The sequence below is a fragment of the Augochlora pura genome, chromosome 10 (genome assembly GCF_028453695.1).
Source record: "Augochlora pura isolate Apur16 chromosome 10, APUR_v2.2.1, whole genome shotgun sequence".
Classification (NCBI taxonomy): Eukaryota; Metazoa; Arthropoda; class Insecta; order Hymenoptera; family Halictidae; genus Augochlora; species Augochlora pura.
The window spans coordinates 3,081,118-3,107,801 of NC_135781.1; the positions used below are offsets into that span (position 1 = coordinate 3,081,118).

At 34.1% G+C, this 26,684-nt stretch overlaps 7 protein-coding genes across 13 annotated transcripts; 4 read left to right on the forward strand and 3 right to left on the reverse strand.

The window, feature by feature from the left end:
• Positions 1-1,370: 1,370 nt before the first annotated feature.
• U3-55k (U3 small nuclear riboprotein factor 55K) lies at positions 1,371-3,651 on the reverse strand. Its single transcript, XM_078192477.1, has 8 exons — positions 3,523-3,651; positions 3,291-3,403; positions 3,122-3,225; positions 2,825-3,052; positions 2,635-2,747; positions 2,356-2,552; positions 1,942-2,279; positions 1,371-1,858 (listed from the first exon to the last, which is right to left on the reverse strand). Exons 1-8 carry the CDS (start codon positions 3,571-3,573, stop codon positions 1,629-1,631), a joined length of 1,374 nt encoding a protein of 457 aa, XP_078048603.1. The 5' UTR covers positions 3,574-3,651; the 3' UTR covers positions 1,371-1,628.
• Positions 3,652-3,871: 220 nt separating this feature from the next.
• On the forward strand, positions 3,872-4,771 carry LOC144475699 (low molecular weight phosphotyrosine protein phosphatase-like). Its single transcript, XM_078191846.1, has 3 exons — positions 3,872-4,059; positions 4,338-4,451; positions 4,620-4,771. Exons 1-3 carry the CDS (start codon positions 4,023-4,025, stop codon positions 4,631-4,633), a joined length of 165 nt encoding a protein of 54 aa, XP_078047972.1. The 5' UTR covers positions 3,872-4,022; the 3' UTR covers positions 4,634-4,771.
• A 226-nt stretch (positions 4,772-4,997) lies between these two features.
• On the forward strand, positions 4,998-6,545 carry LOC144475698 (low molecular weight phosphotyrosine protein phosphatase 1-like). 2 transcript variants are annotated; one of them, XM_078191845.1, is made up of 7 exons: positions 4,998-5,160; positions 5,263-5,305; positions 5,381-5,571; positions 5,628-5,789; positions 5,867-5,945; positions 6,024-6,115; positions 6,406-6,545. In XM_078191845.1, exons 2-6 carry the CDS (start codon positions 5,269-5,271, stop codon positions 6,047-6,049), a joined length of 495 nt encoding a protein of 164 aa, XP_078047971.1. In that variant the 5' UTR covers positions 4,998-5,160; positions 5,263-5,268; the 3' UTR covers positions 6,050-6,115; positions 6,406-6,545. The 2 variants fall into 2 exon arrangements, with proteins under 2 accessions (XP_078047971.1, XP_078047970.1); XM_078191844.1 differs by having other exon boundaries at positions 4,998-5,305.
• LOC144475696 (guanine deaminase-like) lies at positions 6,114-19,038 on the reverse strand. 6 transcript variants are annotated; one of them, XM_078191838.1, is made up of 14 exons: positions 18,761-19,038; positions 18,441-18,612; positions 18,154-18,367; positions 17,955-18,082; positions 17,580-17,878; positions 17,226-17,503; positions 17,027-17,155; positions 16,749-16,954; positions 16,504-16,661; positions 16,197-16,429; positions 15,909-16,103; positions 15,710-15,850; positions 15,331-15,629; positions 7,938-8,068 (listed from the first exon to the last, which is right to left on the reverse strand). In XM_078191838.1, exons 1-13 carry the CDS (start codon positions 18,858-18,860, stop codon positions 15,429-15,431), a joined length of 2,454 nt encoding a protein of 817 aa, XP_078047964.1. In that variant the 5' UTR covers positions 18,861-19,038; the 3' UTR covers positions 7,938-8,068; positions 15,331-15,428. The 6 variants fall into 6 exon arrangements, with proteins under 6 accessions (XP_078047966.1, XP_078047968.1, XP_078047967.1 ...); XM_078191836.1 differs by lacking the exon at positions 7,938-8,068 and adding an exon at positions 8,573-8,716; XM_078191840.1 differs by lacking the exons at positions 15,331-15,629; positions 15,710-15,850; positions 15,909-16,103; ... (8 more) ...; positions 18,441-18,612; positions 18,761-19,038 and adding exons at positions 6,114-6,336; positions 6,410-6,556; positions 6,637-6,802; ... (4 more) ...; positions 8,567-8,716; positions 9,144-9,754.
• LOC144475700 (uncharacterized) lies at positions 8,577-12,354 on the forward strand. Its single transcript, XM_078191848.1, has 10 exons — positions 8,577-8,824; positions 9,159-9,235; positions 9,753-10,095; positions 10,197-10,529; positions 10,672-10,954; positions 11,018-11,183; positions 11,253-11,395; positions 11,475-11,802; positions 11,872-12,062; positions 12,218-12,354. Exons 1-10 carry the CDS (start codon positions 8,710-8,712, stop codon positions 12,306-12,308), a joined length of 2,070 nt encoding a protein of 689 aa, XP_078047974.1. The 5' UTR covers positions 8,577-8,709; the 3' UTR covers positions 12,309-12,354.
• Positions 19,039-21,128: 2,090 nt separating the features above from the next.
• On the forward strand, positions 21,129-23,660 carry LOC144475678 (epoxide hydrolase 4). Its single transcript, XM_078191799.1, has 6 exons — positions 21,129-21,748; positions 22,191-22,315; positions 22,402-22,677; positions 22,764-22,921; positions 22,983-23,237; positions 23,306-23,660. Exons 1-6 carry the CDS (start codon positions 21,536-21,538, stop codon positions 23,482-23,484), a joined length of 1,206 nt encoding a protein of 401 aa, XP_078047925.1. The 5' UTR covers positions 21,129-21,535; the 3' UTR covers positions 23,485-23,660.
• Positions 23,661-24,025: 365 nt separating this feature from the next.
• On the reverse strand, positions 24,026-26,661 carry LOC144475677 (organic cation transporter protein-like). Its single transcript, XM_078191798.1, has 9 exons — positions 26,553-26,661; positions 25,901-26,184; positions 25,729-25,832; positions 25,508-25,662; positions 25,259-25,427; positions 24,862-25,187; positions 24,477-24,781; positions 24,275-24,411; positions 24,026-24,159 (listed from the first exon to the last, which is right to left on the reverse strand). Exons 1-9 carry the CDS (start codon positions 26,572-26,574, stop codon positions 24,138-24,140), a joined length of 1,524 nt encoding a protein of 507 aa, XP_078047924.1. The 5' UTR covers positions 26,575-26,661; the 3' UTR covers positions 24,026-24,137.
• Positions 26,662-26,684: the final 23 nt, after the last annotated feature.

The following is a 26,684-nucleotide window of genomic DNA, read 5'->3' on the forward strand; positions in this document are numbered from 1 at the left end:
TCTCACGAAGTTGTATCTCGTTTAGAACTGTATAAGTTGTGAACGCAACCCGGAAACAATGAATGTCGTGGAACTTCCGAATCGTGTCTCTTTCTGAAACGACTATATATGATGAAAACTCAGTTCCTCTGTACCACGTTGAAACGAGGTTAATAAGAAAATTTTCGAGCGTAGGCTGCGTTTATTTTCGTTCGCGAGCTTAGGGGAGGTAAGCTCGATCAAACACGGTTGTTAAGAGAAATATTTGTAAACGTGCTGTATCATAAGTTTTGTCTTACACGCGTATGATGTTGTGCTTCAGCTGCGAGAAAGAAAAAAAAAGAAAGATGCGTCGGCGCCACTGATTTGGGAATATGCAACGATATGCGGACTATATTTTGAACGGTTTAGCGATAAGTTCCGACAATTAGCGTCAATTGGTGCCATTTCCGTGCCATCGCTTTCCTTCGCAACCACTCTCGTTCATACGCTTTCTATTAGGTGATCGAAGAAAAAAATGTATTCGTTTGTCGTATCGGATGTTTGGAAACGATTTAATTCACGCAATAACGATTGATTTGTGAGAGAATTGGACAGACTCGCGGCGCGGAAAAGATTAAAAAAAACGAAAAGGGAAAGGTGAAGAAGAGGTATAATAGCATGAACGAAAGCGATGCCCGATTTGAAGCGTGCGAAATCAATTGCGACAGCGATGTTCGAACTAATTAGAAACGAGACGAAAGGAGGGAAGCATTATTAGACGGGACGTATGAAACTAAGATAATACGGAGTTCTTAGTGAAAGTAAAACTAAACGGGGATGACACTGATCAGGCAAAAAGAGAGAGAAAAAAAAAGGTAACGTTGATCGATTTATCTGCGGAATGGCACACTCGCGTCCTAAGATCTAAGCATAAGAGAAAAAAAAAAGTAACAATACGGGAATAAAAGAGATGGTAATTAAAATGTGGAGCACATGAAACGATGAGAGATACGCCTATTTAGAATGGCCTACGTACTGTCGCACTCGTTTGAAAACTTATTGCAAGAATGCACACGAAGTAGCGTACACTCGCTGTACCGTTTGTTGACGCGAATAACAACGCGAATTAAAAGTCGATTTGATTTATATGTACACGGTGAGCCCGAGGTTCGCACGAGGACACGCGCGTTTATCATGGAATAAGGGTGAATAATATGTCGATCGATCGATTATTATGTCCCGCCGGTTTGACTGCCGGTGGCACGAAAATCAATCAGTGGGCCGAGCCGCTTATTTCACGTAAGCGCAAATGTCCTCTGCGGCGATAATTGTTATTATACGAACGAATTCAAGACGGCATGGTATACAAGACTAAGAACAAGACCTAAAATGGGGACATAATATTTTATAACTCAACTTTTGTACAGAATAAATAAATACTTGTACTGTGGACCAATATTTGTTTTATTTCATTAGCACCCCGTAATTAGACAACGAGCTCGACGATTTCGAAGACTCTCTGCGGGCGACGACGACCATGAAAAAAAATAAACTACGCCAAGTACAAAAGTAAATAATGATCTGTTTTATAGACGCAAATAATGCTTCGGTATCGCGCTACATTCCTGTACAATTGAGTTCTCTTTAGTTTTGATTGCATAAACTATTTATTTTTTTGTCTGAACTAGCGGTATTATAACAATGCTATTTTTCGCCTCCGGTATGCGCCACCATCGTCCAAGTCTGTGTTCTTGACCGACGCCAGCGATCAGTTCAGTTCCATCCGGGGTAAAGTACAGTGAATTTATGAAGCCCGTTAACTGAATCTCGAATAGCGGCTTCAACGACCTGAAGCTATCACTGCATTGCCACAGTTTTATAGAGCCATCTCGCGAGCCTGTAATATTAATAAACATCAAATATTTAAGACTGTTCGATAAATATCATTTTGCCGCGTGTCATGGAAAATATCTACGGCACCTGATGCGACCAAATCGGTATTAAGTAACGTGGCTATACTCGATATCCACATTGGCTGATTGTTCAGTTCATCCCTTCCATGCGCGTTTTGCACGACACACAAGGGTTTCTTTTTCAAACAACCCCAGACAGACAACTGTCCATCGTCTCCGCAACTGAGGAAATTTTCTTCGTTTATGAGTTTCACGCCGTCTATGCTACCACCTGGTCCATTAAATATAAGCTGCGATTCTTCAACAATTTTCCAAATTCGAATTGTCCCATCAAAACCGCCGCCCGTGATGGCCCGTTCCCGGGCCAGCGCGTCAATCGCCATAATACCACTTTGATGTCCGAATCTATTAAGCAGATGCAATCGATCTTCAAAATGAATGTTACGGTAAGCTACATAAATTTATACACAAAAATATTTACAATGATTCAACATATGCCATATCATCCAAATTCCATACTTTCACGCTTCTATCCTCGGAAGCAGAATACAACGTATGCGTGTCTTTGCGGAAGATTAGTCCAGTCACACTACCTCTGTGACCCTGCAAATTCTTTATGTGATTCAGTGTGTCTGCACATAGCACTTTAATATCCTTGCAACCATTATCTCCGACTACCTTTAAATCAAAGAATTATGCTCATATTTGTATACTCGTACGCTGAAGCAGATTACATTGAAATATTCGTTTGTAGTCTCACCAAAAATTTGCTATCTGTACTAATAGCCATGCACTGGACATATTTCATTCCTTCTTTTTGATTCTTTCTCTTCCCTCGCATTGATTTTAATTTAGTCCTTTCTTTCAAAGACCCTAAGGTACAATAGAAAGGGAAATAGAACAATGTTCGAAAAATAAATATGGTAATAATTCAATTATAGGTGATATACATTTGACTAAACTGCCATCCTTCGAGCCAGAATACAAGAACTTCCCATTGCTAGAAAGGCATATACAGGTAATAGAACTTTTGTGGTCTTTGCACTTCAAAACAATTGGCTCGTCGTGACTAACATAATTTGATGCTACTGTTTTCCTTAACCGACCTTTCTCTTCTAAATATTCTTCGTGTAACCTTTTTGTTACTGCTCCCTGCTCAAATTCTGCTCTATCTCGTTCTAGAAATCATAACAATAAAGTTGTAACCTCATAAAATATGAGACTAAAACATTGCATCAAGAGATTACCTTCTTCTTCAATTTGCTCTAAATATTTCTTTGCGAGTCTTACACGCTTCTCCTGTGCAGTTTCTTGTTCCTCCTCCTCACTTTCATAGTGCTTAGATCTATGTCTGTAAACAGCAATATTATCACATAAGGATGCCTAAATTTTGTACGTTTATCAAAATGTGCATACTCCTCATTCTCCTCTGCAAGTTCTTCGTCTGTACTAGCAATACTTTCATTATCGTTGGGTACAGATTTCTTTATATTCTTCTTTCCTTTTGCCTTCGCAGCATGACCATTGAACTAAAAAGTTAATGTAAATATATCGTTAAAATTAATATACAGGTGTGCAATCTCTTATAATATATTAATGTAAACAGGAACAAAAAGCTACTGAAAATAAATGTAAGTATGAAACATACCTTCCTCTTATTCCCTGCGATGCTTTGTTTATTTCGAATGAAAAATGACATGGTATGTTAAAAATGTTTTTTATACTGTCTAACCTAAATCATTCAAAGCACATGGCATGCATTTCGTATACACAAGAGTTGTTCGTGCCTGATTGCGGCGCCTCTTGCGGAGAAACAATGAAGCTGCGTCCGATGTCCGTACAGCGCCAATTAGTATAGTGGCCAAACGCTCAAACTGTTAGCTAAAATCAACTGTTGATAAATTTGGCTTCCAGTTTCAGCATTTAGACACTATACTAATTAGCGCTGTACGGACATCGAACGCAGCTTCATTATTTTTCCGAAAGAGGCGCTAGAATCGTCTCGGTCCATATGCACGATACAGGGTCGCCTAAAAACATTAATTTATCTATTATCAAAAGATTATCACTCTCACGATACGATAATATTTTAAAACTGTTTCAATCCATACATCACTTAGGCTGAAAACGTAATAAAACCTTTACAATATGGACTCAAAGAAAAAAGTTCTTATGGTCTGCTTAGGTGAGTCACATAATATTTCTACAGGATAATTATGTATCTCAATAATTAAGTAGCTCGAAAACCAACTGTTGATCATCATTGTTACATTATTAAGGCCCATATTATGGGACTAAAGATGACAGAAACTCTTAACATTTTATGCAATTAACATACATACAAGCAATATGAATTGTCATGGATTGCCCAGCCTCTTTGGCAAGAGAAACATGCTGTATGATAGATTTAAAAAGTACAGGATATACATTAATGATATTAAAAATTACTATCGTTTTATACAGGCAACATTTGTCGTTCACCTATAGCAGAGGCTGTATTTATCGAACAAATGAATAAATTGAATGTGCAGCATTCCTGGGAAGTGGACAGTGCAGCACTCATTGGATATCACACAGGTAAAGGTCCAGATCACAGAGCTATGTCAGTGTTAAGAGAGAATGGTATTACAAATTACTCTCATAAAGCAAGACCTGTGAGTAAAGGTTTCATTATTATGAGAAGAGGATAATTAATATATCATTATATTACTTTCAAGAGTAATACTTTTATATAATTCATTATAGATTACCACAGATGATTTTCATACATATGATTGGATATTTGGAATGGATAATAACAATATCGCGGAATTAAATGAAATGAAACCCACAAATTCCAAGGCTAAAGTCGAATTTCTTGGAAGTTACGATCCTGAAGGAAAGACCATAATAAGAGATCCTTATTATGTATGTACTATTATTAATTTTTATTTTGAATTAAAATATATTTTATATTTATTTATGACTATATATATTTTTCTACATTTTTTCTATTATAATGATTTCTAAATTGATGAAGCTCTTATTTACAGGACAATAACAGTGAAGGATTTCGTGAAGTATATGCACAATGTGTTCGGTGTGTTAAAGCTTTTCTACATTCTAAAAATGTGTAAAATTAATAAATATCTGTTGAAATAGAAAAATTTTGATTGATTATAATGATTTGAAATACCGTCCGCAGTTCACTTGAAGTCCCGCGGACGGCACAGAGGCAAGGGGAATTGCCGCGACAAGCAAAGGATTAGTACAAACGGGACTTCAAGTGAGCAATGAACAGTGAACGGTACATATGTCACGTCATATATCCTATCATATCATACATATACATAGATACTTTTTGAAGGATTCTCACATAACCTTAAAGATATGTTTTGAGTTATTACAGGAAGACATGTCACAGAAAAGGAAAGTGTTAATGGTATGTTTAGGTAGGTGTAAAAACATGGATAAAATTTTGTAATAAATCGAGACAGAAGTATTTTCATTACATTTTTACATTATAGGGAACAGTTGTCGTTCTCCAATTGCAGAAGCTGTGTTCTGTGATCAGTTGAAACAAATCAGTCAGACTGATTTATGGGAAGTAGATAGTGCTGCACTTTTGCAGTATCATGTAGGTAAAAGTCCGGAGCCTAGGGCTATGAGCACACTTAAAAAGAATGGCATTACAAAATATGTTCATACAGCAAGATTGGTAAGTGAAATTAAAGTTTTTATGATATTGTTGAGTTATATAAGTAATGATTTTAGATTAAAAAAGAAGATTTCTATGAATTTGATTGGATATTTGGAATGGATAGTGGAATAGTGTATGAATTGTGTAATATGCAACCAGCAGACAGTAAAGCAAAAATTGAACTTCTTGGAAAATATGATCCAACTGGAGAACTTAATATACGGGATCCTCTATTTGTAAATATTATTTGCATTTATTTGTTTGTATTAAAAACATGTTCCTATAAATTAATGAAATTTCTTTATTCTTATAGGATGATGATAGTGCTGGATTTGAAAAAGCATTCAAACAGGCTAACAGAAGTATAGAAGTATTTTTAAAACAATATTCAGGTAATTTGTTTTCATGAAACATTTTTTTAATTTACACATAATATACTATAATTTATACAAAACATATATATCATATAGCTGTTTCATCTGCGGATTCGAATTAACTGTGATTACGTTATTACATTGCTAAAGGAATCAAATCATATGGGATCCAAATGAATAGAAAACTTGTAAGTATAAAAAATATATTTTTATTTAATTTTACATCCACTTACATACACACCCGCTATATTACGATCATCTCCAGAATATATTAACTTTTCAAGCTTTTCTTCTAAAGTATACTCTCTTAAATCATTTAAACAGGTATCTTTATTATTGATATCAATAACAAGAGCATCAAATTCTTTACCGATTACAAAATTACCTATATCATTGTCCATTGCAAGTGCTAGAAAAACCATTATAGAATTTAATACATTTATCCGAAAGTAATGGAAAATTTTATTTATTTTATTAGTTACCTGTTGCACCACCCAAAGTTGCTAAATGAAATACGTCTTTGAAATTAAGTGCTTTATAATCAGTTGTAAGAAGGGACAGATGCGTTGATACTTGCAAAGATGATCTCATTGCATCTAACATACTACAACTTTGTCCGCCTGCAACGTCTGTGAAAATATAACTAGAGTTAATCGTAAGTTACTACTAGAAAGCTTTTAAAAAAAGATTAATTAAATTTCTCTTGTACCAGTGCCAAGACCAATTTTTATTCCGTTCTTTTTCAGTCTCTGTACATCGCAAAGACCACTCTTCAAACATGTATTTGAAGAGGCGCAATGGATAACAGCGGTGCCGCGTTGTTTCAATAATGCTATTTCGTTGTCTGTGAGATGCACTCCATGAGCCATCACTGTCTGTATGCATAAATTATATGATTATTTGTTACGATTTCTACGTGTAAATTAAAGTAACATACTTTATCTGTAAGAAGGCCGGCTTCATCATAGACTTCTGCGTATGAAGAACATTCTGGGAACATATTTATCACAGCAATAATTTCTTCTATATTTTCAGATATATGGCTCTGAAATGTTTTATGCGTGTTAGAATGAATGGTGCATATAAAATAAAAATTGATAATTATATATTTGCTTATAAAAACATTTTTGCAAAATATATTAGGTGTTCAAGTTATATGGCCCATTCTGTATAATACCTGTATATGAAGATTTTTTTCTTTAGCTAATTTTCCCAATTCTTTCAATAGTGTCATGTCGCAGCTTAAAGCAAATCTTGGCGTTACAATCGGTTTTACAAGAGGACTCTATAAAAAAATTCGTAATAAAATATTATGTAAAGACAGTAATATATAATATTCTCCCCGAAAATAGTATTTACAACGTACATTCAGTTCATTAATATCATCTATGAATTTATTTAGATTAGCTATAGATTCTTTGGCAGTTTCATAGTACCCATCGTCGCGTTCGACATTCATAGTAATTTTACCGATCAGAGCACGTTGACCTATAGCAGCTACTTTTTCACCAAGAATTAGAGATGCACGTGCATAAAGTGATGCAAAATAACATGCTGTTGTCGTTCCTTGCGAAACAGTGTATTTCTGTAATTATAATATCGGTCACGTTTAATTTAAAACGTATAAAAAATACGTTGATGCGTGTTAATAATATCGGAATTAAACTTACTACAACTGCATCAAATACTTTATCAGCAAACTTTTCATCTTTATACTTTCTTTCTAAGGGGAATGTATAAGTATCCAACCAATCTAAAAGCTGTTTGTCATATCCAATTCCTAGATTAGGAAGTTGCACCGCATGAGTGTGACAATCAACAAATCCAGGTACTAAAAATTGACTTTTAGAGAGAACAATCACATTCTCATTTCCGGTATCAATCGATTTCGGGTTCGTTACTATGTCGCAGATCTGAAAGTTAAAAAACAAATAATACATCGCATGTTAATATTACAAATAAAAAGAAGAAATTTCCTATTGTATTTAAAAATAATTAATTCATAGATACCTTCCCATTCTTCACGTAAATAGCACCATGATCGACGGTAATTAATTCACCAGATTCGTTGGTATGAGCAAATGGACCGACAAATATTTTTTCATTATACGTCGACTGCATTGTAAAAAATTGTCTCGATGCTAGAAATTTCAGAAAATTACGAAAAACTTTTGATATGAGCATTTAAAATTCTGCTCTCCGCGTTAAACTGTTATTGCGCGATCTCTGCGTTAACTGTTTCTCGGCGATCTTTTTTCGATCGACACATGAATTTACATATGTACTTACGTGATTTCTAAGTGTTAAGGGTACGTACAGGATCGCAGGTAATATTTTCGCAACGAATGTACGTCTTCTACTGAACCCAATATTCAGCGAAGGTGTTTAAATACTGTAGATAGAAAAACCCCTCCACAAGGAATTTACAAAAATAGAGGGGCACTGTACTTCCCAGGTATGTCATTTAGTACTATTAGGCCGCGTCAGTGCGGTAAAGTAATTAAGTCGTTAAATAAATATTAAAAATCGATTCTAAAACATGGCAATAATCTAAGTGACCGTAGCCTAAACCCGAACGCAAAGACGGAACGGTACAATCGCATATCGCGTCTTAACACTAAGAATTAAAGTATTCTTACCAAGAAACGGCAAGGTATAGGTAACGAAGATTCTATCGATCTAACACACGATTTCAAATCAAAGGCTGTCCGCTGCGTGCGAGCACACGTTTACAGCAAGTGACCGTTTCAAGTGTGTCCCCGTTACTGCTATAGTTGTAGTCATGAGTTCTAAAAAAGATCAAAAATCTGATAGCACAAAAAAGTCAGATAAGATGACAGATGCGCATAGAGAGTTTTTAGATATGGACACCGACGAGGAAGACTTTGGACGGCAAGGTATAAGTAACAATTGCAACCCCATTCGTTTGTATTTTATCTATGGTGACTTATCGAAGTTGACGAATACACGTAGATCGAATAATTAGCGCATTTAATCATTTTAATTGCCCGATTATTCGGTATCCCATCACATTCTCCGCATGCTCAGATAGACGAAGCTCCCTATAGACATCAATTTAGCTATATTTAAATATCCGCGGTAAACGCAGATTTGAAAATTTTTACGATTCTAATTCAATCTTCATAATTTAACTCCTGTACCGCAAGTATAATATGTATATTTAAATTTTCAATAAGGCAAGAATAACAAAAATACCTTGCTACATCACAGAGTCACCTGAACTCGAAGAAGAGCTGCCTCCAGAACCAGAAAAGCCAGTATTCGCCGAGGAAGACTTGTTGAGATTAGTCAGTATAAATAACAGTCACGTTATTCATTTTTTAACGGATGCAGTGACGCATTATACACTTTGATACCCGCTAATCGCATAATTTGCCGGAATAGCGAGTATCGTGGATGAAGTCGAAGCGTGTAATACGTTGCGGAACATGTTTATTAGAAACGCGATAACAATTTGTACAGCACGATCTCAACATGCATGCAATGCAAGGACTCGGTGTCTTACGAAGTTTGTTTACGATCGATGATTAAGATAAATTTCTGAATGGGACCTGGCGGTCGATCGATAATTAAATTCGGAAGGGATGTACAAGACGAGGACTGGAGACGTATTATAAAATCTTAGTTTCCAGATTTTTATAGTATACAAGTAATTAATGAAAAACTTTTGCTACTACACGATGCATCCTACGTATACGTACTGTTAACATCTGTTTCCTAAGACTCGATTACGTCATCGGCGGCGCCATTTTTAAACTGTACTTTAACGAACGATAGCGAGGTGAACATTCCATTTATTTACAGGTGAAATACATAAAACATCTATCGATCTACTCCGATTCTAACGATAATAATTGGGATGAAAATTGCGACCGAACAATCCGAGAATATTTCGAGGACCCATCGAATATATTGCTATCCGTATTCCGCGACGGCGACAAGCTGACCGCCGTTTTGAATTTTCCGGAATATGCGCCGAAAGGGTTCATGTATTTTTTAAGATCGCCGTGGCAAGCGTGCACGGTGGACAATTTTTTCGAAATCGTCACACTCGGAAGTGTTTCTGGGAACGTGATGAGCTCCGTTCACAAATTCGTGGAGAACGTTTATGCGCCGATTCTGCTTCACACCGACGACTATACGTCGTGTATCCACTTAAAAATGTATTTTTATTATTTACCATCGTTTTGTAGAAAATTATCCTAAGACAGTTTGTCGCAACTACAATTTTCCATTGACAACGAACAGTCGTAAAGGACGAAGTGTTCTCAAATTTTCATGAATTCAGTATTCGTTTGACCGAAGAGATTTACAAAGCGAAGGGTTTGACGACTCTGTACGTGCCAAAGGAAAATCTGAAAATGTTTCTAGAGCCATCCAGCAGAATTGATTGTTTTTTATTGGGAGAGGATCGAACGACGATACTTCCGGAGGAAGACGAGAAGAAACGAAAGATAGTCGGCAGATTGGAGAAGATAGCTTGGTCCTGGATTGTCCAAATACATAAAACTACGGTAACGTCGTCGAATAGAAAAAATATCGAATGCATGCAGGACGAAGTCAATTACTGGAAATCGAAACGTTAGTATTCGCTAATTTGTTTATCACGAAGGAACTATCACAAATCGATGTGATCAGAACTTATTAATTTATTATAAAATTTAGATTTCACTTATTATTCAGATTTTTCAATTTTGACAAATTCTGTCCGAAATTTTTCCAGATTCGAACTTGAATTATCTGCGTGCTCAACTACAGAACCCGGAAGTTCGACTGATCAGCGATATACTCCGCAATTGTCGTTCGCTTAGCGTAAACAAATTCGAAAAATTATCCAAGCGCATCGATAGAGGGCTCGAGCAAGTGACTTCGAATTTGAAGTATTTAAATATTATGCTTGATTTCTGTAAAAATTTAAAGATTCCCGACGATGCCGAGAACTCTATAACGGACGCGTTGCTTTTAATATTATTTATTTGGATGGAAGCGCCGTTTTATAACACCACGTCAGTATGAACAAAATGAAAATGCAAGGGTAAGAAAATTCTTAATCGTACGCGGTGTTTCAGGGAGAATATAGAGACGCTTTGTGAAGCGTTCAGTTCGCAAATAATATTCCAATGTAAAGATTATATTACGATTGATGCTGTTTTCGGAAGTAATCCAAGCGAAGGGAAGAAAATGTTGGAGAAATGTATATTTTGTTGCAACATTTACAGAACCATTTATGATAATGTACGTTTTTCCACTTAAAACTCATTTGTTGCATGACAAGTAATAAATCGAGTGGTATATATATTTTAGTTAATGACGAATGCGGTTTTGCATATTAATCCCAATAAAAAATGGAACATCAGTGAAGAGAAGGTTTTCAACAAAATTAATTCTTTCAAACAAAGATGTTACTGCGTGATCGAAATCTGCGATTCGTTAGCGATATTTGGAAGGTACGCTTATAAATTAATTAACGAATAATAAGATTTATGAATAAATTATTATGAGAAATATTTGCACTTCTTTTTACAGACACAACAGAATAGGATTACTCGGTGGCCCGAGAGGGACCGAGTACGAAGCATACTGGCATGAAATAGAAAATTTATTTTACGAAAGTTTAGACGAAATTAAAGCGGATTGTGGCGTTATATTCGACAATAGGAAGTCCGGTTGGTTGAAAAAGATTGAACAGTTTAGATCCGTGGTTCGTCAGCTGGAGAACATGGTGATCAATTTAATTAATGAGATATTTAAAAATGTTAAGAATGTCGATGAGGGTATCGAAGCGATTTATGCGTTGCAAAAATTTAATGAGAGAGAAAGTTTCAAAGAGCTACTGCAAAACAAATGGTTACAGGTATCGTGAACTATTCGCAGATATTTAATGTAAACAAACTATTGTTAATTCCATTAAAACAATCACTAGGTGTGGAAAATTTTTAGCAACGAAATAGAATATTGTTACACTTATGTAATTAACGTAACACAGGGATGCGAACAATCGACGGAAAAGACTGACATTGGCGCGAATATGTTGTGCGTCTCGTCGTATTTAGAAAACCAATGTACCGCAATGAAGAATGCAATGGATTGGATAGGGGAGTGTGCAATCGAGAAGTGAGCGACATATGATATAAATTATTTAATCACATTTATTGAAATGTTAAATCTTCTTTCTTAAATATTTGATGTGTTTATGCTAAACATCTTTTTATTATAATTTGTCTATATTCGTATCGCTAGACAGGACGTATCATGCATTTTCTTTTCAGGTGCACATTGCAACAATATAAACATGTATTAAATGTAATTGACGAGAGAAGAAAGATGTTTAACACTTACAGTACACATGGAACACAGTAATGAGGACTGGTAAGTTGTTTCGAGTGATCATCGAGAAGAACGAGTGACTTTATAAGATAGAAAGAATGATTTCAAATAATTACATGCACTTCATGTAATGAATTCTTTGTCGTTGTAATAATAAAAAAAAAGTTATATTGCTATATGTAGATTTGGACGAGGTACTATATGTTCACAACATTTTTTTATTTTCATTTGTCATGTCGGGCTTTGCGTTCGATATAAAGAAATTTGTAATAGATCGTTGAGAGTTGAACTAGTTTATTTAATGACACGCATAATTTTACCCATTGATTCTTTAATGTTTTTTTCGTAGTATGAAAATTTATATGATTTTTACACTTTTCGAATTTGTGACTGTCTTATTATTATAATACAATTATATGTCGTTTATTATATTCTCCGGTATCAATACTCGCATCGCTCTACACATTCTTTTTTTTTTCTTCGTGTTTAAAATCTTAATTGATGTAGCATACATAAATCTTTTTAAACATTTGTATTATATGAATTTCTTCTTTTCGATCATCCTGCCTTTCCTTCAATAGTGTAAAAATAAAATTTGTAATATGATCGGCATAGGATGAGAGAGAAATCTTAGATGGCACTTTAAACATTGTGAGGTATTTGAATAGTAAATAAAATAGATACTATACTTTAGTAACTTGTTATATAAAATTGATATCATATAAATCATTGCAATAATTTGAATTGTCAACAATAATAGTCAATAAATGATAATCTATCAGATTACGATTGCGAAACGAAGCGTCTTATTTATCATCTACTAAAATATTGCGATATTATATCACATACTTCTAAGGAAATGGAATTTTAAAATTAATTCACAGTGAATGTCTGTGCATCTACTGTATTACAGCTGATTAACTTTGGGAATGTTTAACGTTAAATTAATATTTATATAAAGCTTACGATATACCTAAATTACTTATTAACAATAAACACATATTCAACTATAGATGTAAATTCTATAGTTCTATATAAAAACAATAAAAAGAAAAATCAGTACAGTCAGTATTTAGTAAAAGTATAAATCTGTGTATATTTTTTTGTAACATTTTCGTGACTGATCACGTGACGAAAATAATTAAATTGCAGAACGTTAGGTCACTAGATTTCTGATATTTGAATACTATGCATGAATAATTTATCTCTTTTTAGGCACAGCATTCATACTTTCATTTCCTAACATGCTAGTAGTACCTTTTACTTACTGTGGTCCCTCACGCAACACTGAACACGACTCGTAAAGTACACATAACAATATTGCATGCATTAGTTGACCCTCTACTATATTTAAATAAATATAATCGGGTGCTTATTTCCCAAAGTTATAGTAATTACACAGAACATCCACGTTAGATGTGATTTGGTAAAAAAAAAGGAGTATGATGTAAATTACAAGTAATAATAAGTTTTGGATGAGTTCATGGTTGTATAGGGTAATCTATGAACTAAAACACTTGTTAATATTACAAGGTATACGAAATATTCGGAAAACTATACAGGATGAGGTATCTCAGACTAGAAGCTGAAATTTCTAATAATAAACATTCTAATGTTCAATTTGTAGGCAAACACATATACTACTTTTTTCATCTCGAATCACTTCACAAAAAGAAGACTGAAGTGAAAATATATGTCATATCGAATTCAAAAACATTTCAACTTTTAATCTTAAGTAACCTGTTCTGTATAATTAAGTTGTTTACAAATGCATAATAAAGCATTGATTATGTTCATGAAGAAACAGATACCATTCATTACAACGCTTTTTGAACTAAGATAAATAGTATAGTTTGTTGTAAATTAAGTACCACAAAAATATATGGAAAGACGTGCGAATGTTTCTATCTTCGTATATTTTAAATGTGTTAACACACATTTATAGAGTGAATATTCTGTTAAAAAGCGCCTAAAATGAAGGCTCGTAAATATTCGCGTTAATAATAAACATAATTAACTGTTATCATGAAGTGATATGACTCTTGAAGGAGAACAAGTGCCATACACTTCCTAACAACATATTCAATGTAATAAAATATAGTTTTCAACAATAAGAAGTATATAAAAATAGATCTGTCAGTATTGCTGAGTATACAATAGTCTAAACACAACAGAGTAAGATTATTAGCACCATCGTAAGTTGATGTAATGTTTATGACTATATGTATATAATATATCTATACACGTTTGTCATTTTGTATTGAGTTGAAAATCTCCACATAGATTACCCTATAACCACATAGTTGCATTGACTTAGGAACTACTATATAAATTATACATAAATGCATATCTTATCTGTTAGGGTTTCCCATAAGTAATGTAATTTTTAGACTGTTGAAGATCAGCTGATCTGTTGTAAACCATTGGTCTTTTTTTTATGTAAATTACTTAATGGAATTTACCTCGCACGTGCGGTGAAAAATTAAAAATAATTAGTTTTTGTCAACATATTGTAAAGATACATTCAGATTCCTAAAAAGAAATAACAATAAACACACTAAATGTAAATAAACGTAGTTATATGTATATGTTACATAATACTAAAACAAATCCGCGAGTAAGGTGACGATATTTAGTCCATCTAAAAGAAAAGTGCATTACTTATGGATACCCCCAATACATACAGAGTGTCCCATTTTTATCTCTCTACAATAATTATTTTCTGAATATTCGTTACTTGAAAGAAAAACATTTCAAATATAACTTATCCCTTGTTTTGGAGGCTAGGAGAACCTTACAGTAAATGCAAATTTTATATAGTTCCGTTTAAAAAATTAGTGGTCACCTTGTAATTTCAGAGGTGTCTCAATCTATACAAGTCTTGCGTACACCACTTAAAGGCCCCCCTAGAAACTTGTAAGTTTTACTTGAAACACTTCTTTAATAATTTAGAAAATAATCGTAGGCATACATTAAAATGGGACACCATACATAGATGGTATGTGCACGTGTACACACATCTTCTAATTTTGATTATCATAATATTGTAACCTACCTTTTTTGCTTAGAGAATTAGAACACTCTTTTGGCACAAATAACTTAAACAATGGTACGTATTTGGTTTCTTTGTCCTACTTATCTTTAACACAATCCTCAATTTAACGCGATTACCAAGCTTTCCTGGCCCGTGGTTACCGTAAAAATCGGACTACCATGCGCATCTTTGTAATCGAGTAATTCGCTGTCGTCGCTGAATGAGCTCGTACCGGAAGAACTAGCTGGTTCCATTGGCGATGGCGGTAATAGAAATATTAGTGAAATTGCTATTATCATATGCCACGCGCTATGGACATACTGAAACAATTTTTGATACAAAAGTGTCATATTCTATTCAATTTTTCACAGCGACTGCATATATAAAATATTTCACATACTTGATAATTGGCTTCTGTTTCAACTAGAGAAAAGAGCAACAATCCGACTGTTGCTAATAGTAATCCCGACAATAATTTTGAAATTCTGTCAGGTTTTTTCCACTTCTTCAATTGATAACAACGGTAAGCATACGCTCCCATCTAAAGATATACAAGCGTAAAATGAAAGTATTCAAAAAGAATAAATCGAATTACTTACTGGAATCATAACACCCATTCCCAAAGGTACCAATATACTAGTTAGGCTTGTTTTATTAGATTCCACTCCGAAAGCTATTATAAGAACTCCGAACATATGGCACAATGATACAAAATGAGTTGGTATTTCAGCCATTGCAACGAGTGTCACCCAAAACGCTAATATACTTGAAAAAAAGTCACTGTATTGCAAAACCTGTAAATAAAATGAATTCATAGAAACAATTTGTATAAAAATTTAAATAGTAATTATCATGGTGATTACTATAAAATAAAGCTATTTACGTACTTCATATTTAGCAACGCAATATGTCATTACATGTTGATCACAAGCATGGTAGAGAGACGAAAAAAGCATAGTTGCCATGTACACTAATCCTTCTGTATATAATCCGCGCTTAACAGCTAAATATATAGCAGGTATGAAAAAACCATTACTTAAAGTGAGCATCAATGTCGTCATAAGAAGAGAAGACTCTGGATTGGCACTAGTAGCATCTGTACAACCCCAGCCTTTGTATCCTATAAAATAAAATTTACAATTAACAGATTTGAAAAGAAACGAAGAAATTCTATTGTCTGAATGATAATCGGACCTTCAAAGCATTTGCATGTTGTATAATAAAGAATATCTCTGTGAATTTCTTGACAAATTCCATGATGGCCACATGGATAATTTCCAGGAAATACACATTGTCTTGTTCGTATATCCAATGATACTAAAATTTCTTCCATTTCGCAATTTACAGGACGTCTAATATGCAGATAATTATGGTATCATTTGTGCAAGTAATCAAATTAATTGTACAATTCTCTTCCTTTTCACAGAAAATAACCTTACCCGTTAAAATAACACGTTGCTTGCAAAGCAACATACCAAATATCCGGCTGGGGATACGGTATTAGTAGGCTTGAATCATGTTTATCGAATGACGACAAATTCATCGACATTCTTGAATCGTTGCATATTATATTACCTCTAGATCTATCTGGAACTCGACCGCGCCGTATACAAAGTATAACTTTAACCAGCTGCCTGGTTACTACCTAAAATGCACGTAGAAAGAAATTACAATCCGATTAAACGTCAGCTTATGTCCTGAATTTATTTATGCTTACTTTGTCCATTTCTAAATGTGCACTAATATCGAGTGTACCACCGATATCTATCAATGGCAATATGTTAAACTGCGTTATTACTGGATGTTTGTCTGTTAACATTACCCAGGAAGTTAACCATTCTTTACCCTGAAGAAGATTTATCAAAGAATGATGTTTCCTATTTTATTGCCTCAAGGATGTTAAGTATAATTATTACCTGTAATAAGTAAACACCGGAAAATGTTTGTGAATGCTTAATCCTAGCAAGTTGATATCTTGGAACACACGGATCATCAAAACTTTCATCCGACACGTGAAATTGATTTCTAACATCAATTCCATTGTACAATGATCCATTATTATTCTTATCTTCATCGTGATGAATATGATGTTTTGTTAGATCTTTCATATGCAATTGAGCTAACGCCTGAGAAAACGAAGGTGCGTCTAAATACTGTCTTACAAAAGACTTCTCTGTTACTCTGACTGGACATTCTGAAACATGATTGAACAAAATGATTTATTCGAACTGGGATTGTATGCGAAAAATACTATGGTATGCGAGCTTTACCTGAAGTAATTACTTCAATATTTACTTTAATAATACTAGTTGAAACAATCATCAGATAATAGTAGCTATCCTCGTATGGAGAAGATTCCACAAAGGTGTAAGAATCTAGCACGGTAAAATTTCCGATTTCACCGGGTTCAGAATGGTTAAAAACGGGTAATGAACGCCCTTGTAAGGCCATACTTTGAATGCAAGTACGTTCATGTATGTCATGAGACGGATACAGGTACTTGTAAACAGTAAAATTACATCCCCAAACATGAACTTGAAAATTCCATGTTCCTGATGGTATGTATATTCTGTGGGAGTATTCAGTATATTGATTTTTCGTGCAGATCATAGTAAAGGGAATACAATGTAATGTACGCTCTTTACTTGTAATAGGAAGTAGTTCCTCTTGTTCTTAATGTAACTTGACTGCCAATTGGAATATTTTCCATATTATTGGATTGTGTCCATATAGCTACAGAACCTATGCTATAATGGCATTTGTGTCCTAGCCCCTGAAGCAGAAAAGAATCAATGATCAATGCTGTTCATTAAAACAAAATCACACTACAGGACATAATTCTACCTGTTGTTGAACCTTCTCATCCCAATGAGACAGATAAGCTCCCACAAACCAGTCTCCAGACTCTGGTCCATAGACTGGAACAATTGCAGTGGTTTTTGGTTCAAATGTTGTAACTGCAGAAACTACAATTGTTTGATTACGCTTGGGATACATGTCATTAGGGAATGTATCATTATTTACAGATATCACAGGATAACTGCCCCATTGTAGATATCTATAAATTACAGTAACATATTAGAACATGTTATACTTCCAGAAGAGTAGATGTAAGATCAAATGTAACTTACATATGTACTTTTCTTTCTGGACAATCTTGCCTATCCATGAAGGCAGCAAACTGCCATGTAGCTCTGTGCACCTCCTTTGGAACCGTGTAATGAAACATTGCTATATCCGAGTAACTTTTGAATGAATGTAACAAGCCTTCTTGACTTGCTTCTGGCATAGTGCACTCTTTGGCTAAGAGCACAGAAAAATCAGTGTAGATCACTTATATGTACATCAATAACACTTACACTTATTCTTCATTAAATATGAGCATGATAATGAGATAACAATTCCTTTGTAGGAACAGGTGCAATCAGAAACAGCACGTTCAAGCATTTACCTGGGAAAAGCAACAGCAACAAAAGAAGGTGAAGTTGAAGGATCATAAGATATCGCCTCGGAAAATAACATATTGGAAGCATGACAATTTTTTTCGACATCACAGAAAAATTAAATCTACTATCGACCGGTCCTGCTCCATTCACTTTCCATTAATTATCGATCCTTTTTATGTTACTATGCTGTTCGTACATTCTGTATACACGACGAAATAACTACACTAGCTCGGAATGTTTGCGTGTTTAGTCTACCCAGTTTATGTGGGTTCCTTTCGATCAGCTGTGGAGGACAATATATAAATTACAGAGGGTGGGTGGGTATGCGTGAGGGTGATTTTACCGACAGTATCATGGCACCACCGACGAGGTGTAGGCGTAGACTTGATACCCGACGTATTATTTTATCGCTTAGAAACGGGAGTTCAGAAGCGTCATTACCATTACCCTGTCTTGCTCATCGTTATCGATATTTGAAAAATTTAAATTTCGCAGAAAAAATCATTCAAACGATATGTTCAAGCAACTCTTTTAAATCTCCTGCCAGAATCTTTGCAAGTATCAAAATGTGTGTATAACGAAGGTAATTCAAAAGTTCTTCTGTACCTCGAGTTCTGCTAGCTATTTTTGTTAACACTAGATTTTAAAGTTTACGATAAATATTAGAAGGTATCATGGGAAAAGAAATTCTTACAATTATAAAATAGTTAGAAATAATAAAGATTGTAAAAAGAGATACAGAATCGAAAAATTGTTGCGTTAATAAATTGATTGAATTGTTGACAAATTGATCGCTTCTTGATGTTTAATATTTATAAGAATTCTTTTTGCTAATTGTATTATTAAGCACTACGTGGCTATTTTGTGATAACATTTTGTAATAAAAATAATTAATAACGTCAAACATACAGCGCCCACGCGTTACTTGAGAGGGTGCGAATAACAGCACATGGAACGGTATTTAATAATAATAACAGCGACTAACTAGCGCATTGTGCATGACATAATTTCCACTTGTGTGTATTAGGAAGTGGATTTGCGTCGGTCCTTTGAAAACGAAATTAGCTCGAATCGCACATATTCTATAGGATCTATGTCACTACAATGTGGATCTGAATAGAATACGTATCCACAGAATATTAATTCTCTATCCTTATCAGTTGAAATGGTTTAAATGGTTTTGAAAAATACAACTCTACCAAAATAGTATTCATTCTCGAGTGACTAGTATTACTAATCAATTAGAATCTCATTCGTAAAATTAACTTCCAATTAAAACTCGATTAATTAAAATAATCGTAATGATCGCTACCATTGTCAGTCGATTTCTGGAATTAACATGTACATTAGAATGTGAATAAAAATGATCGTTTGGGATGTCAGAGGCCTTCCGGGACGTTATCCGCAAAAACTGATTTTCAGCGATGTCGATATATCAGAACACGACATGAAATTCTATACGGTATCCAGTCTACTCTAATACCTCGTCTATGCTTGTATTACCTACAGTTGGTAACATTTATCCTTCGCGTTTCGCCGCTACGAGAAATGGCGCTAAAGAGAGATTTTTCAAATATGAATTGCCTCTGTCAACATTTATAAAATTTCTTATCGTTACACCGGTACGTTTCAAATCTTCTTCGACAAAATTAGGCCAAAAAAAGTCTATTACCGCAGAAATCATTTATTTTTAGCGGAGCTGATATTTTTAATCTTACAATACAAAACTGTGTTATTATATGTCAAATAGTTACATAGATCTATCCCTACATCTTATCTGTTCTACTTAATGAGATCATTTAAATAATTTGCAAGAGAAAGCTGCGGAGGCACAAAAATATATTGCAAGAGAAAGTCATATTTTTGTGTGAAAAGTGTTGAAATTAAAAAGTCTTTCGAAGGAAATGGTTGACTAAATATCTTTAATTTAAACATACATTATAATAAGCATAGCAAGATGGTTAAATAAATTCAATCTTCTAATCCTTACAAAGTAACGCATGTCAGACATCTTGACCGTACGGCAAGTTTGGTGTTAAGATTAGGAAAACTAGTTGACTAATTTTTTGAGTACTAATAGATTGGATAAGACACTCACTTTGATTTACTTATCGAATCGTTGTATCATAGTCTGGCTGTCTGCAGCACCACATCACGTGTATCTCGCAATAATTCATTGACACGATACATGACAAGCTCAAAGTACAGATTCAAGAACCCGTTATAAACGATTCATCATTCCCGGAGCTGCTTATCCCCCAAAATCCCCAGTAGATGTCCTAACACTTTTGAGAAATAGAAATTCGCTTTATGTATCCAGTACCTAATCGCGACACCATCGTGAAAGTTCACACATTTCGACGTTGTTTATATATTACGATAAAAAGATTTCTCACCACTGATAATGAGGTCTGGCGATCGTGTGTACTCCGACGAAAGTCTGAATCAGTAATTCAGCGACAGTTTTAACGAAAACGTACGATTTAGGATCATATATTTGATTAACCTCAGAAACCGTATTGATCCGTATCTTTCGATCATTCACGGAACGCGATCGATCGTATTTTATTACTTATATTTGTGATTTAAATCGTACACGGGCTTCGAGAAGTCCGTGCCCGCGGGCATATGACCGCACGATTTTCTATAAATCTGTTGAACTTAATTGATGCGCAACTTGGACCGATCCGACGACAGGAAATATTTCTGTGAAAAATACGAGGAGAAACAAATCGTAGGAACACGCGGGATCAATTCCTAATTCCGCTTTATGAATAACTATGATTACAAACGACAAGATCGTTCAGATATCGACGTGGGAAATAATTAAATTACATTTCTTATCTTTTGTGTACGGTTTGTACTTAATAGTGAAACGGTTCCTTAAATGGGCTTGGGACCCGAAGAAGTTCTTCATGATGCAACAGAGGGATAAACCTCCACCCTGTCTAGTGGATAACAATTTGGGAACGCATTCTTACGTTAAAATCAAGGTAAGATGGAAATGATTATATCATCGATTCCGGAAAATATATGTGTCACAATGCACAACGTCGATCTGACAGTCATAAGAAGATACTAAGAATACTTGAGAATAATTCGACCTCTGATAAACTCTTAGCGACGCGACGACGCGACGTAACTCCTCGATGCACACATCCGATTTCGATCGATAAAAATGATTGTACTGTTCTTTTTTCTCCGGATGTTGCATCGAGTTCTTTTTTTCGAATCTAAGATTATCCCAAACATGTTTATTGTATTTAGAGAAACTTTAGATTTTTTAAGATATATGACAACTAAAAAAAAATTGTTTAATTAACAATTAGCTGCAAATAACAATTTAAAAAAATTTAATAATATTTGTTGCCGTTGTATAATAAACAAAAATTGACAACAAGAAGGTGAAATATCATACATATATTCCCTATTTAGGGTGTAAAATTCCATTATGTGGAAGCTGGACATGAGGATAAACCACTTGTTTTACTATTGCATGGATTCCCTGATTGCTGGTTGTCTTGGAGAGAACAAATACCTTGCCTTGCTGAACATTATAGGTATAACACATTGTTTGTCTTCACTTTATATAGTTTACCTTAAACTGAAGCTATGTAATAATTAATGGAACAACTTCCTTATTCAGAGTAGTGGCAATAGATTTAAAAGGATTTGGTGACAGTGACAAACCATCAACCAAACGTTCCTATAAACTAGAAGTTTTAATTGAGGAGTTAAAGCAATTTATTTTATCGCTTGGAGTGAAACAATGTAGTATAATTGGACATGACCTAGGCGGACTACTAGGATGGTACATGGTAGCCTTATATGAGGAAATGATTGACAAATTTGTTGCTATTTCATGTCCCCATCCTAATTTTTACTGGAATAGATTGCCTGGAGATTCAGTATTTGACTCAAAGTACATATGTTATTGCATGAAGAAATTGGGCCATTGGTTTTATCAATTCTATTCAGTTCCTGATGAACCACCTGATTATTCCACAGATGGATACATTTCAGTAGATTGCCATTCCTCCCAGAAATTGATGCTCTTAAAGAGGACTTATCGATTATAAATGATACATTCAAACATCTTCAAGTGAAGCAAACAAGTACTGAAAAGAATTATGTGGAAGCATACAAATATGCATTTAGTAGGAGAGGTAAATACATGAAATCATAATTTTGTGACCATTTGGATTCTGACCATTACTACTTCCACAGAGGATTGGACAGGTGCAATTAACTATTACAGAAATCTTCCTTTCATTAGACTCAACACAGAGTCTAATGAACCAATTACAACCAAGATGTTACATATTATAGGAAACATAGATCCTCTTGTATCAATAGAAAACATTGTACAAAGCTCTGAATATGTTGAAAAGTTCAATGTGAAAGTTGTTTTTGGTGCACAACACTTTCCTCATCAACAAAAACCAGATATAGTAAACAAAGCAATTTTAAAGTTTTTTATAGGTAAGTTATTCGCATACTATGATTTCATTGAGTAATTGTAGGCAAAAATTGACAAATTTATTATTTAGGTACAGCAAATACTGTAGAAAAAACACCACCTAGAAGTATCATGACCTCGTGGTTGGGATCTTTAAGTAATACTGTGAAGTATGGTAATCACATGATTGATACTGTACAGAAAAAAACTACCGATGTAGTGAATGGATTACCTAGTAAAGTATTTTACATGAGTCATACTACAAACTGATACTTTAGAGAAAATAATGCAGGACACTCTGTCTTTTGTTTCTACATGTTAATAACTTCGTTGCTAGCAACATTTACAAAGCAATTCCAAAGATTTATTATAAAGGAATACCAAATCTTCAATAATACAGTAATGCAAAGGAGGAAAATGTTCATTTACATTACAAAGGCTGATTCGTTGTTATTTATTTTTATATATGTTTTAAGCATAGGCTATTTTCCATGAAAGCAATTCTATTTGCTTCATGTACAATATTCAGATATTTTTTATACTAACGCATGTATATTCGTTCACTGTCGATTTAGAAATGTATATAATCTTTTAATTTACTCATAAATCATTTAAAGATCTGTCTTCGTATACAACACAACAAATATATAAATATGGTAAAAATAGTTTTAAGTGAAGGCAGCATAAAATGATCTCTTATTTAATCATATCAGTATACATTTAGTAATACTGTAAATACATAATATTTCAAGAAACGATGTATAGTAAATTATATTATAAGTTTACAATTTATTGTAAAAACTTACTTTATATTCTTATATGTTCTTCTTAAATATGATGAGCATAATAGTCGAGTTTTTATATATAAATAACTAATAAATTAAGAATTGCCCATTACATGTAAGATTCCATCAATATAATTTTCATGTATTTTCTCTCTTCTTCCTAGAATACATAATAAAATTTGAGATTTGTTTTTTTAAAATAATCAAATAATTACATTATATTTAGATATTACAAGATAATTATATGATTACGTTACATTATTGCATACACTCACTTTCCGAACTTTTCACCGTCTTCTATAGTTTCAGGTAATTTGCAGTTCATTGTTTCTGGTAAAAAGAAACATAATGCAGCACCAAGTAAGGGTCCAATGCCAAATATTACTGGTGGCAACCAGGGTTCAATTTTTCCCTAAGAATAAGTAACATTATTAGTCAGCTAAATGACATATATCGGAAACACGTCGAACGTATTACCATAGTAGCTATATATGGCGCAATCATGCTTCCAGTTCTCGCACAAACGCTTCCCAATCCGATGCCAACGTTCCTGATTACAGTAGGGAACACTTCGCTACTATATAAATATACGGTTGGAAAACTAATTGCCATTCCTGCAAGTCCTAAAGTAGCTAAACATACTGTTAAAGTAGAATTTGATATTACAGTTATTAAGATCAAGCTTATGCCTGACAAAATGTTGCCGCTTATCAAAATTTTTAATCGTGATACACGTGATATCAGAACAAGGACTATTATTGTTCCAGGCAATTCAATAGCAGCTGAAAAAAGATACATATTCGTTGATTTAATAATTTCTTCTGACTCAATAGGAACTCACTCTTCCTAACAGGAAATGTACCTGATACAGCAACGTTCACAAAAATGTTGCCATCAAGGTAACCCATGTACTGCGCCAATCCAAAGAAACAGCTACCACAAACAAACCAATTGACGCATATACAAATTGTCTTCATTCTTAAATTTGGAGTCCTAAACAAATGTGTGATATTGTATTTCTCTTCAACTTTTTCGTGTTTAATTCTTGCACTGGCTTCATATGTTTCAATTGCTGTTTTAACATTCTCTGTTGGTATTTTATTTCTGTTAGCTGCTTTAATCAAGATTTCTTCAGCTTGTGATAATTTGCCAACAGCAAGTAACCATCTTGGTGATTCAGGGATAATCCTATGTCGAATGAAAACCATTAAAGATATTCAGATTTTATAACAAGTAATAGTACAACCAATGCTGCATACCAGTAGTAAGATAATAAGAAGATTGATGGTATAGAAACTGCCATTTGGAATCCGTCCCATGTACGTGTTAAATATGAAATTAAAGGGTTCATTAAATGACCCAACAAAAATGGCACATGAAATAGCACCGACATAGTTGAGCGCCATTCGACTCCTACAATCTCCATGACTGTAATTCGTTCAAAACTACATTTTAAGATGTATGAATGGTAATGGTAAATGCTTCTGCAATGTAAATTATTTACTTACGCAAAACAAAGCTAACGAGCATGGTACCGCCGGTAGCTACGGCAGAGATAAATTTGAATAGTAAAAATAATTCATACCAAGAAACAGATGCACTGATAATTCCAGTTAATGATTGCAATCCTAGTGCAATCATCAAGGGCTTCTTTCTGCCGATTCTGGAAACAAATTTTCATGTATTATTCAAATATACAGTTTTTAATTTTCTTTTAATAGCAACCTACCGATCAGCCATTATACTGAAAACTAAGTTTCCAATGAGTACTCCAAACATTGTGCAAGTTTGTACAAAGTTTGCTAGTTGTTCTTTATCACAGACTAAGTCCCACTGAAAAAGAATTGAATTCGTCGACCTATAAAATTCAGACGATGCAAAATAGTAAACATTTAACTCACTTGAGTTATAATGCTCTCTTTAAATATGCGTTTGTCATATTTAAAGCTCGTACACTTTTCCATAGTACCATTTCCGGTATCTACGTAGCATTTCATTATTGTAGACTCATTGGTTGTTGATAGTGGTGCAGCACATGAAAAATTAGTTGGAGGTGCAAGAAATACTATGGATAATTGATGCCAGGCAACTGGAAATTTTACAAGAGAAAGTGCTACAGCTATCACAATATGCCATGGGCCCATCACACCCATTGCATTTTGTATGACGTCCACAAATGCATGCTCTGAAATAATTTTTATTTAATATGAAATCTATTTTAAATTCCGACGAGTTTAAATATTATTAATAAATTAACTGCTCTCTTGCAATCATAATTTCTTAGTTGCTATGAAAACGATAGTAAAAATATATTATTCATTATTGTTACTAAAATCGTATAAATATATTTTTATGCAAAGTAATTATTAGTTTCATAGTTTTTTCAACTCTGAAACAATGTAAGTTTTAAACTGGTTTCTCGCATGCGTATCAAGATGACGCAATTGAAGAGGCGCGACTAGTGCCGCAAACTTGAATGTATATTTAGACTTGTCCCGATTTCGAATGCTAATACGTGCAAAATCTAAAACTGTGCCAAATATATCAGCTTACCTTTTAACGCACTTTGAAGCATTATATCGCGTAAATCTACTGCAACTTTCTTTCAATCTGCGTAACGATTGTCGCCGCAACGTGTACTGTGTCCTTGACTATTCAGAACTTCCTGCAACTTTCCCGTTAAGA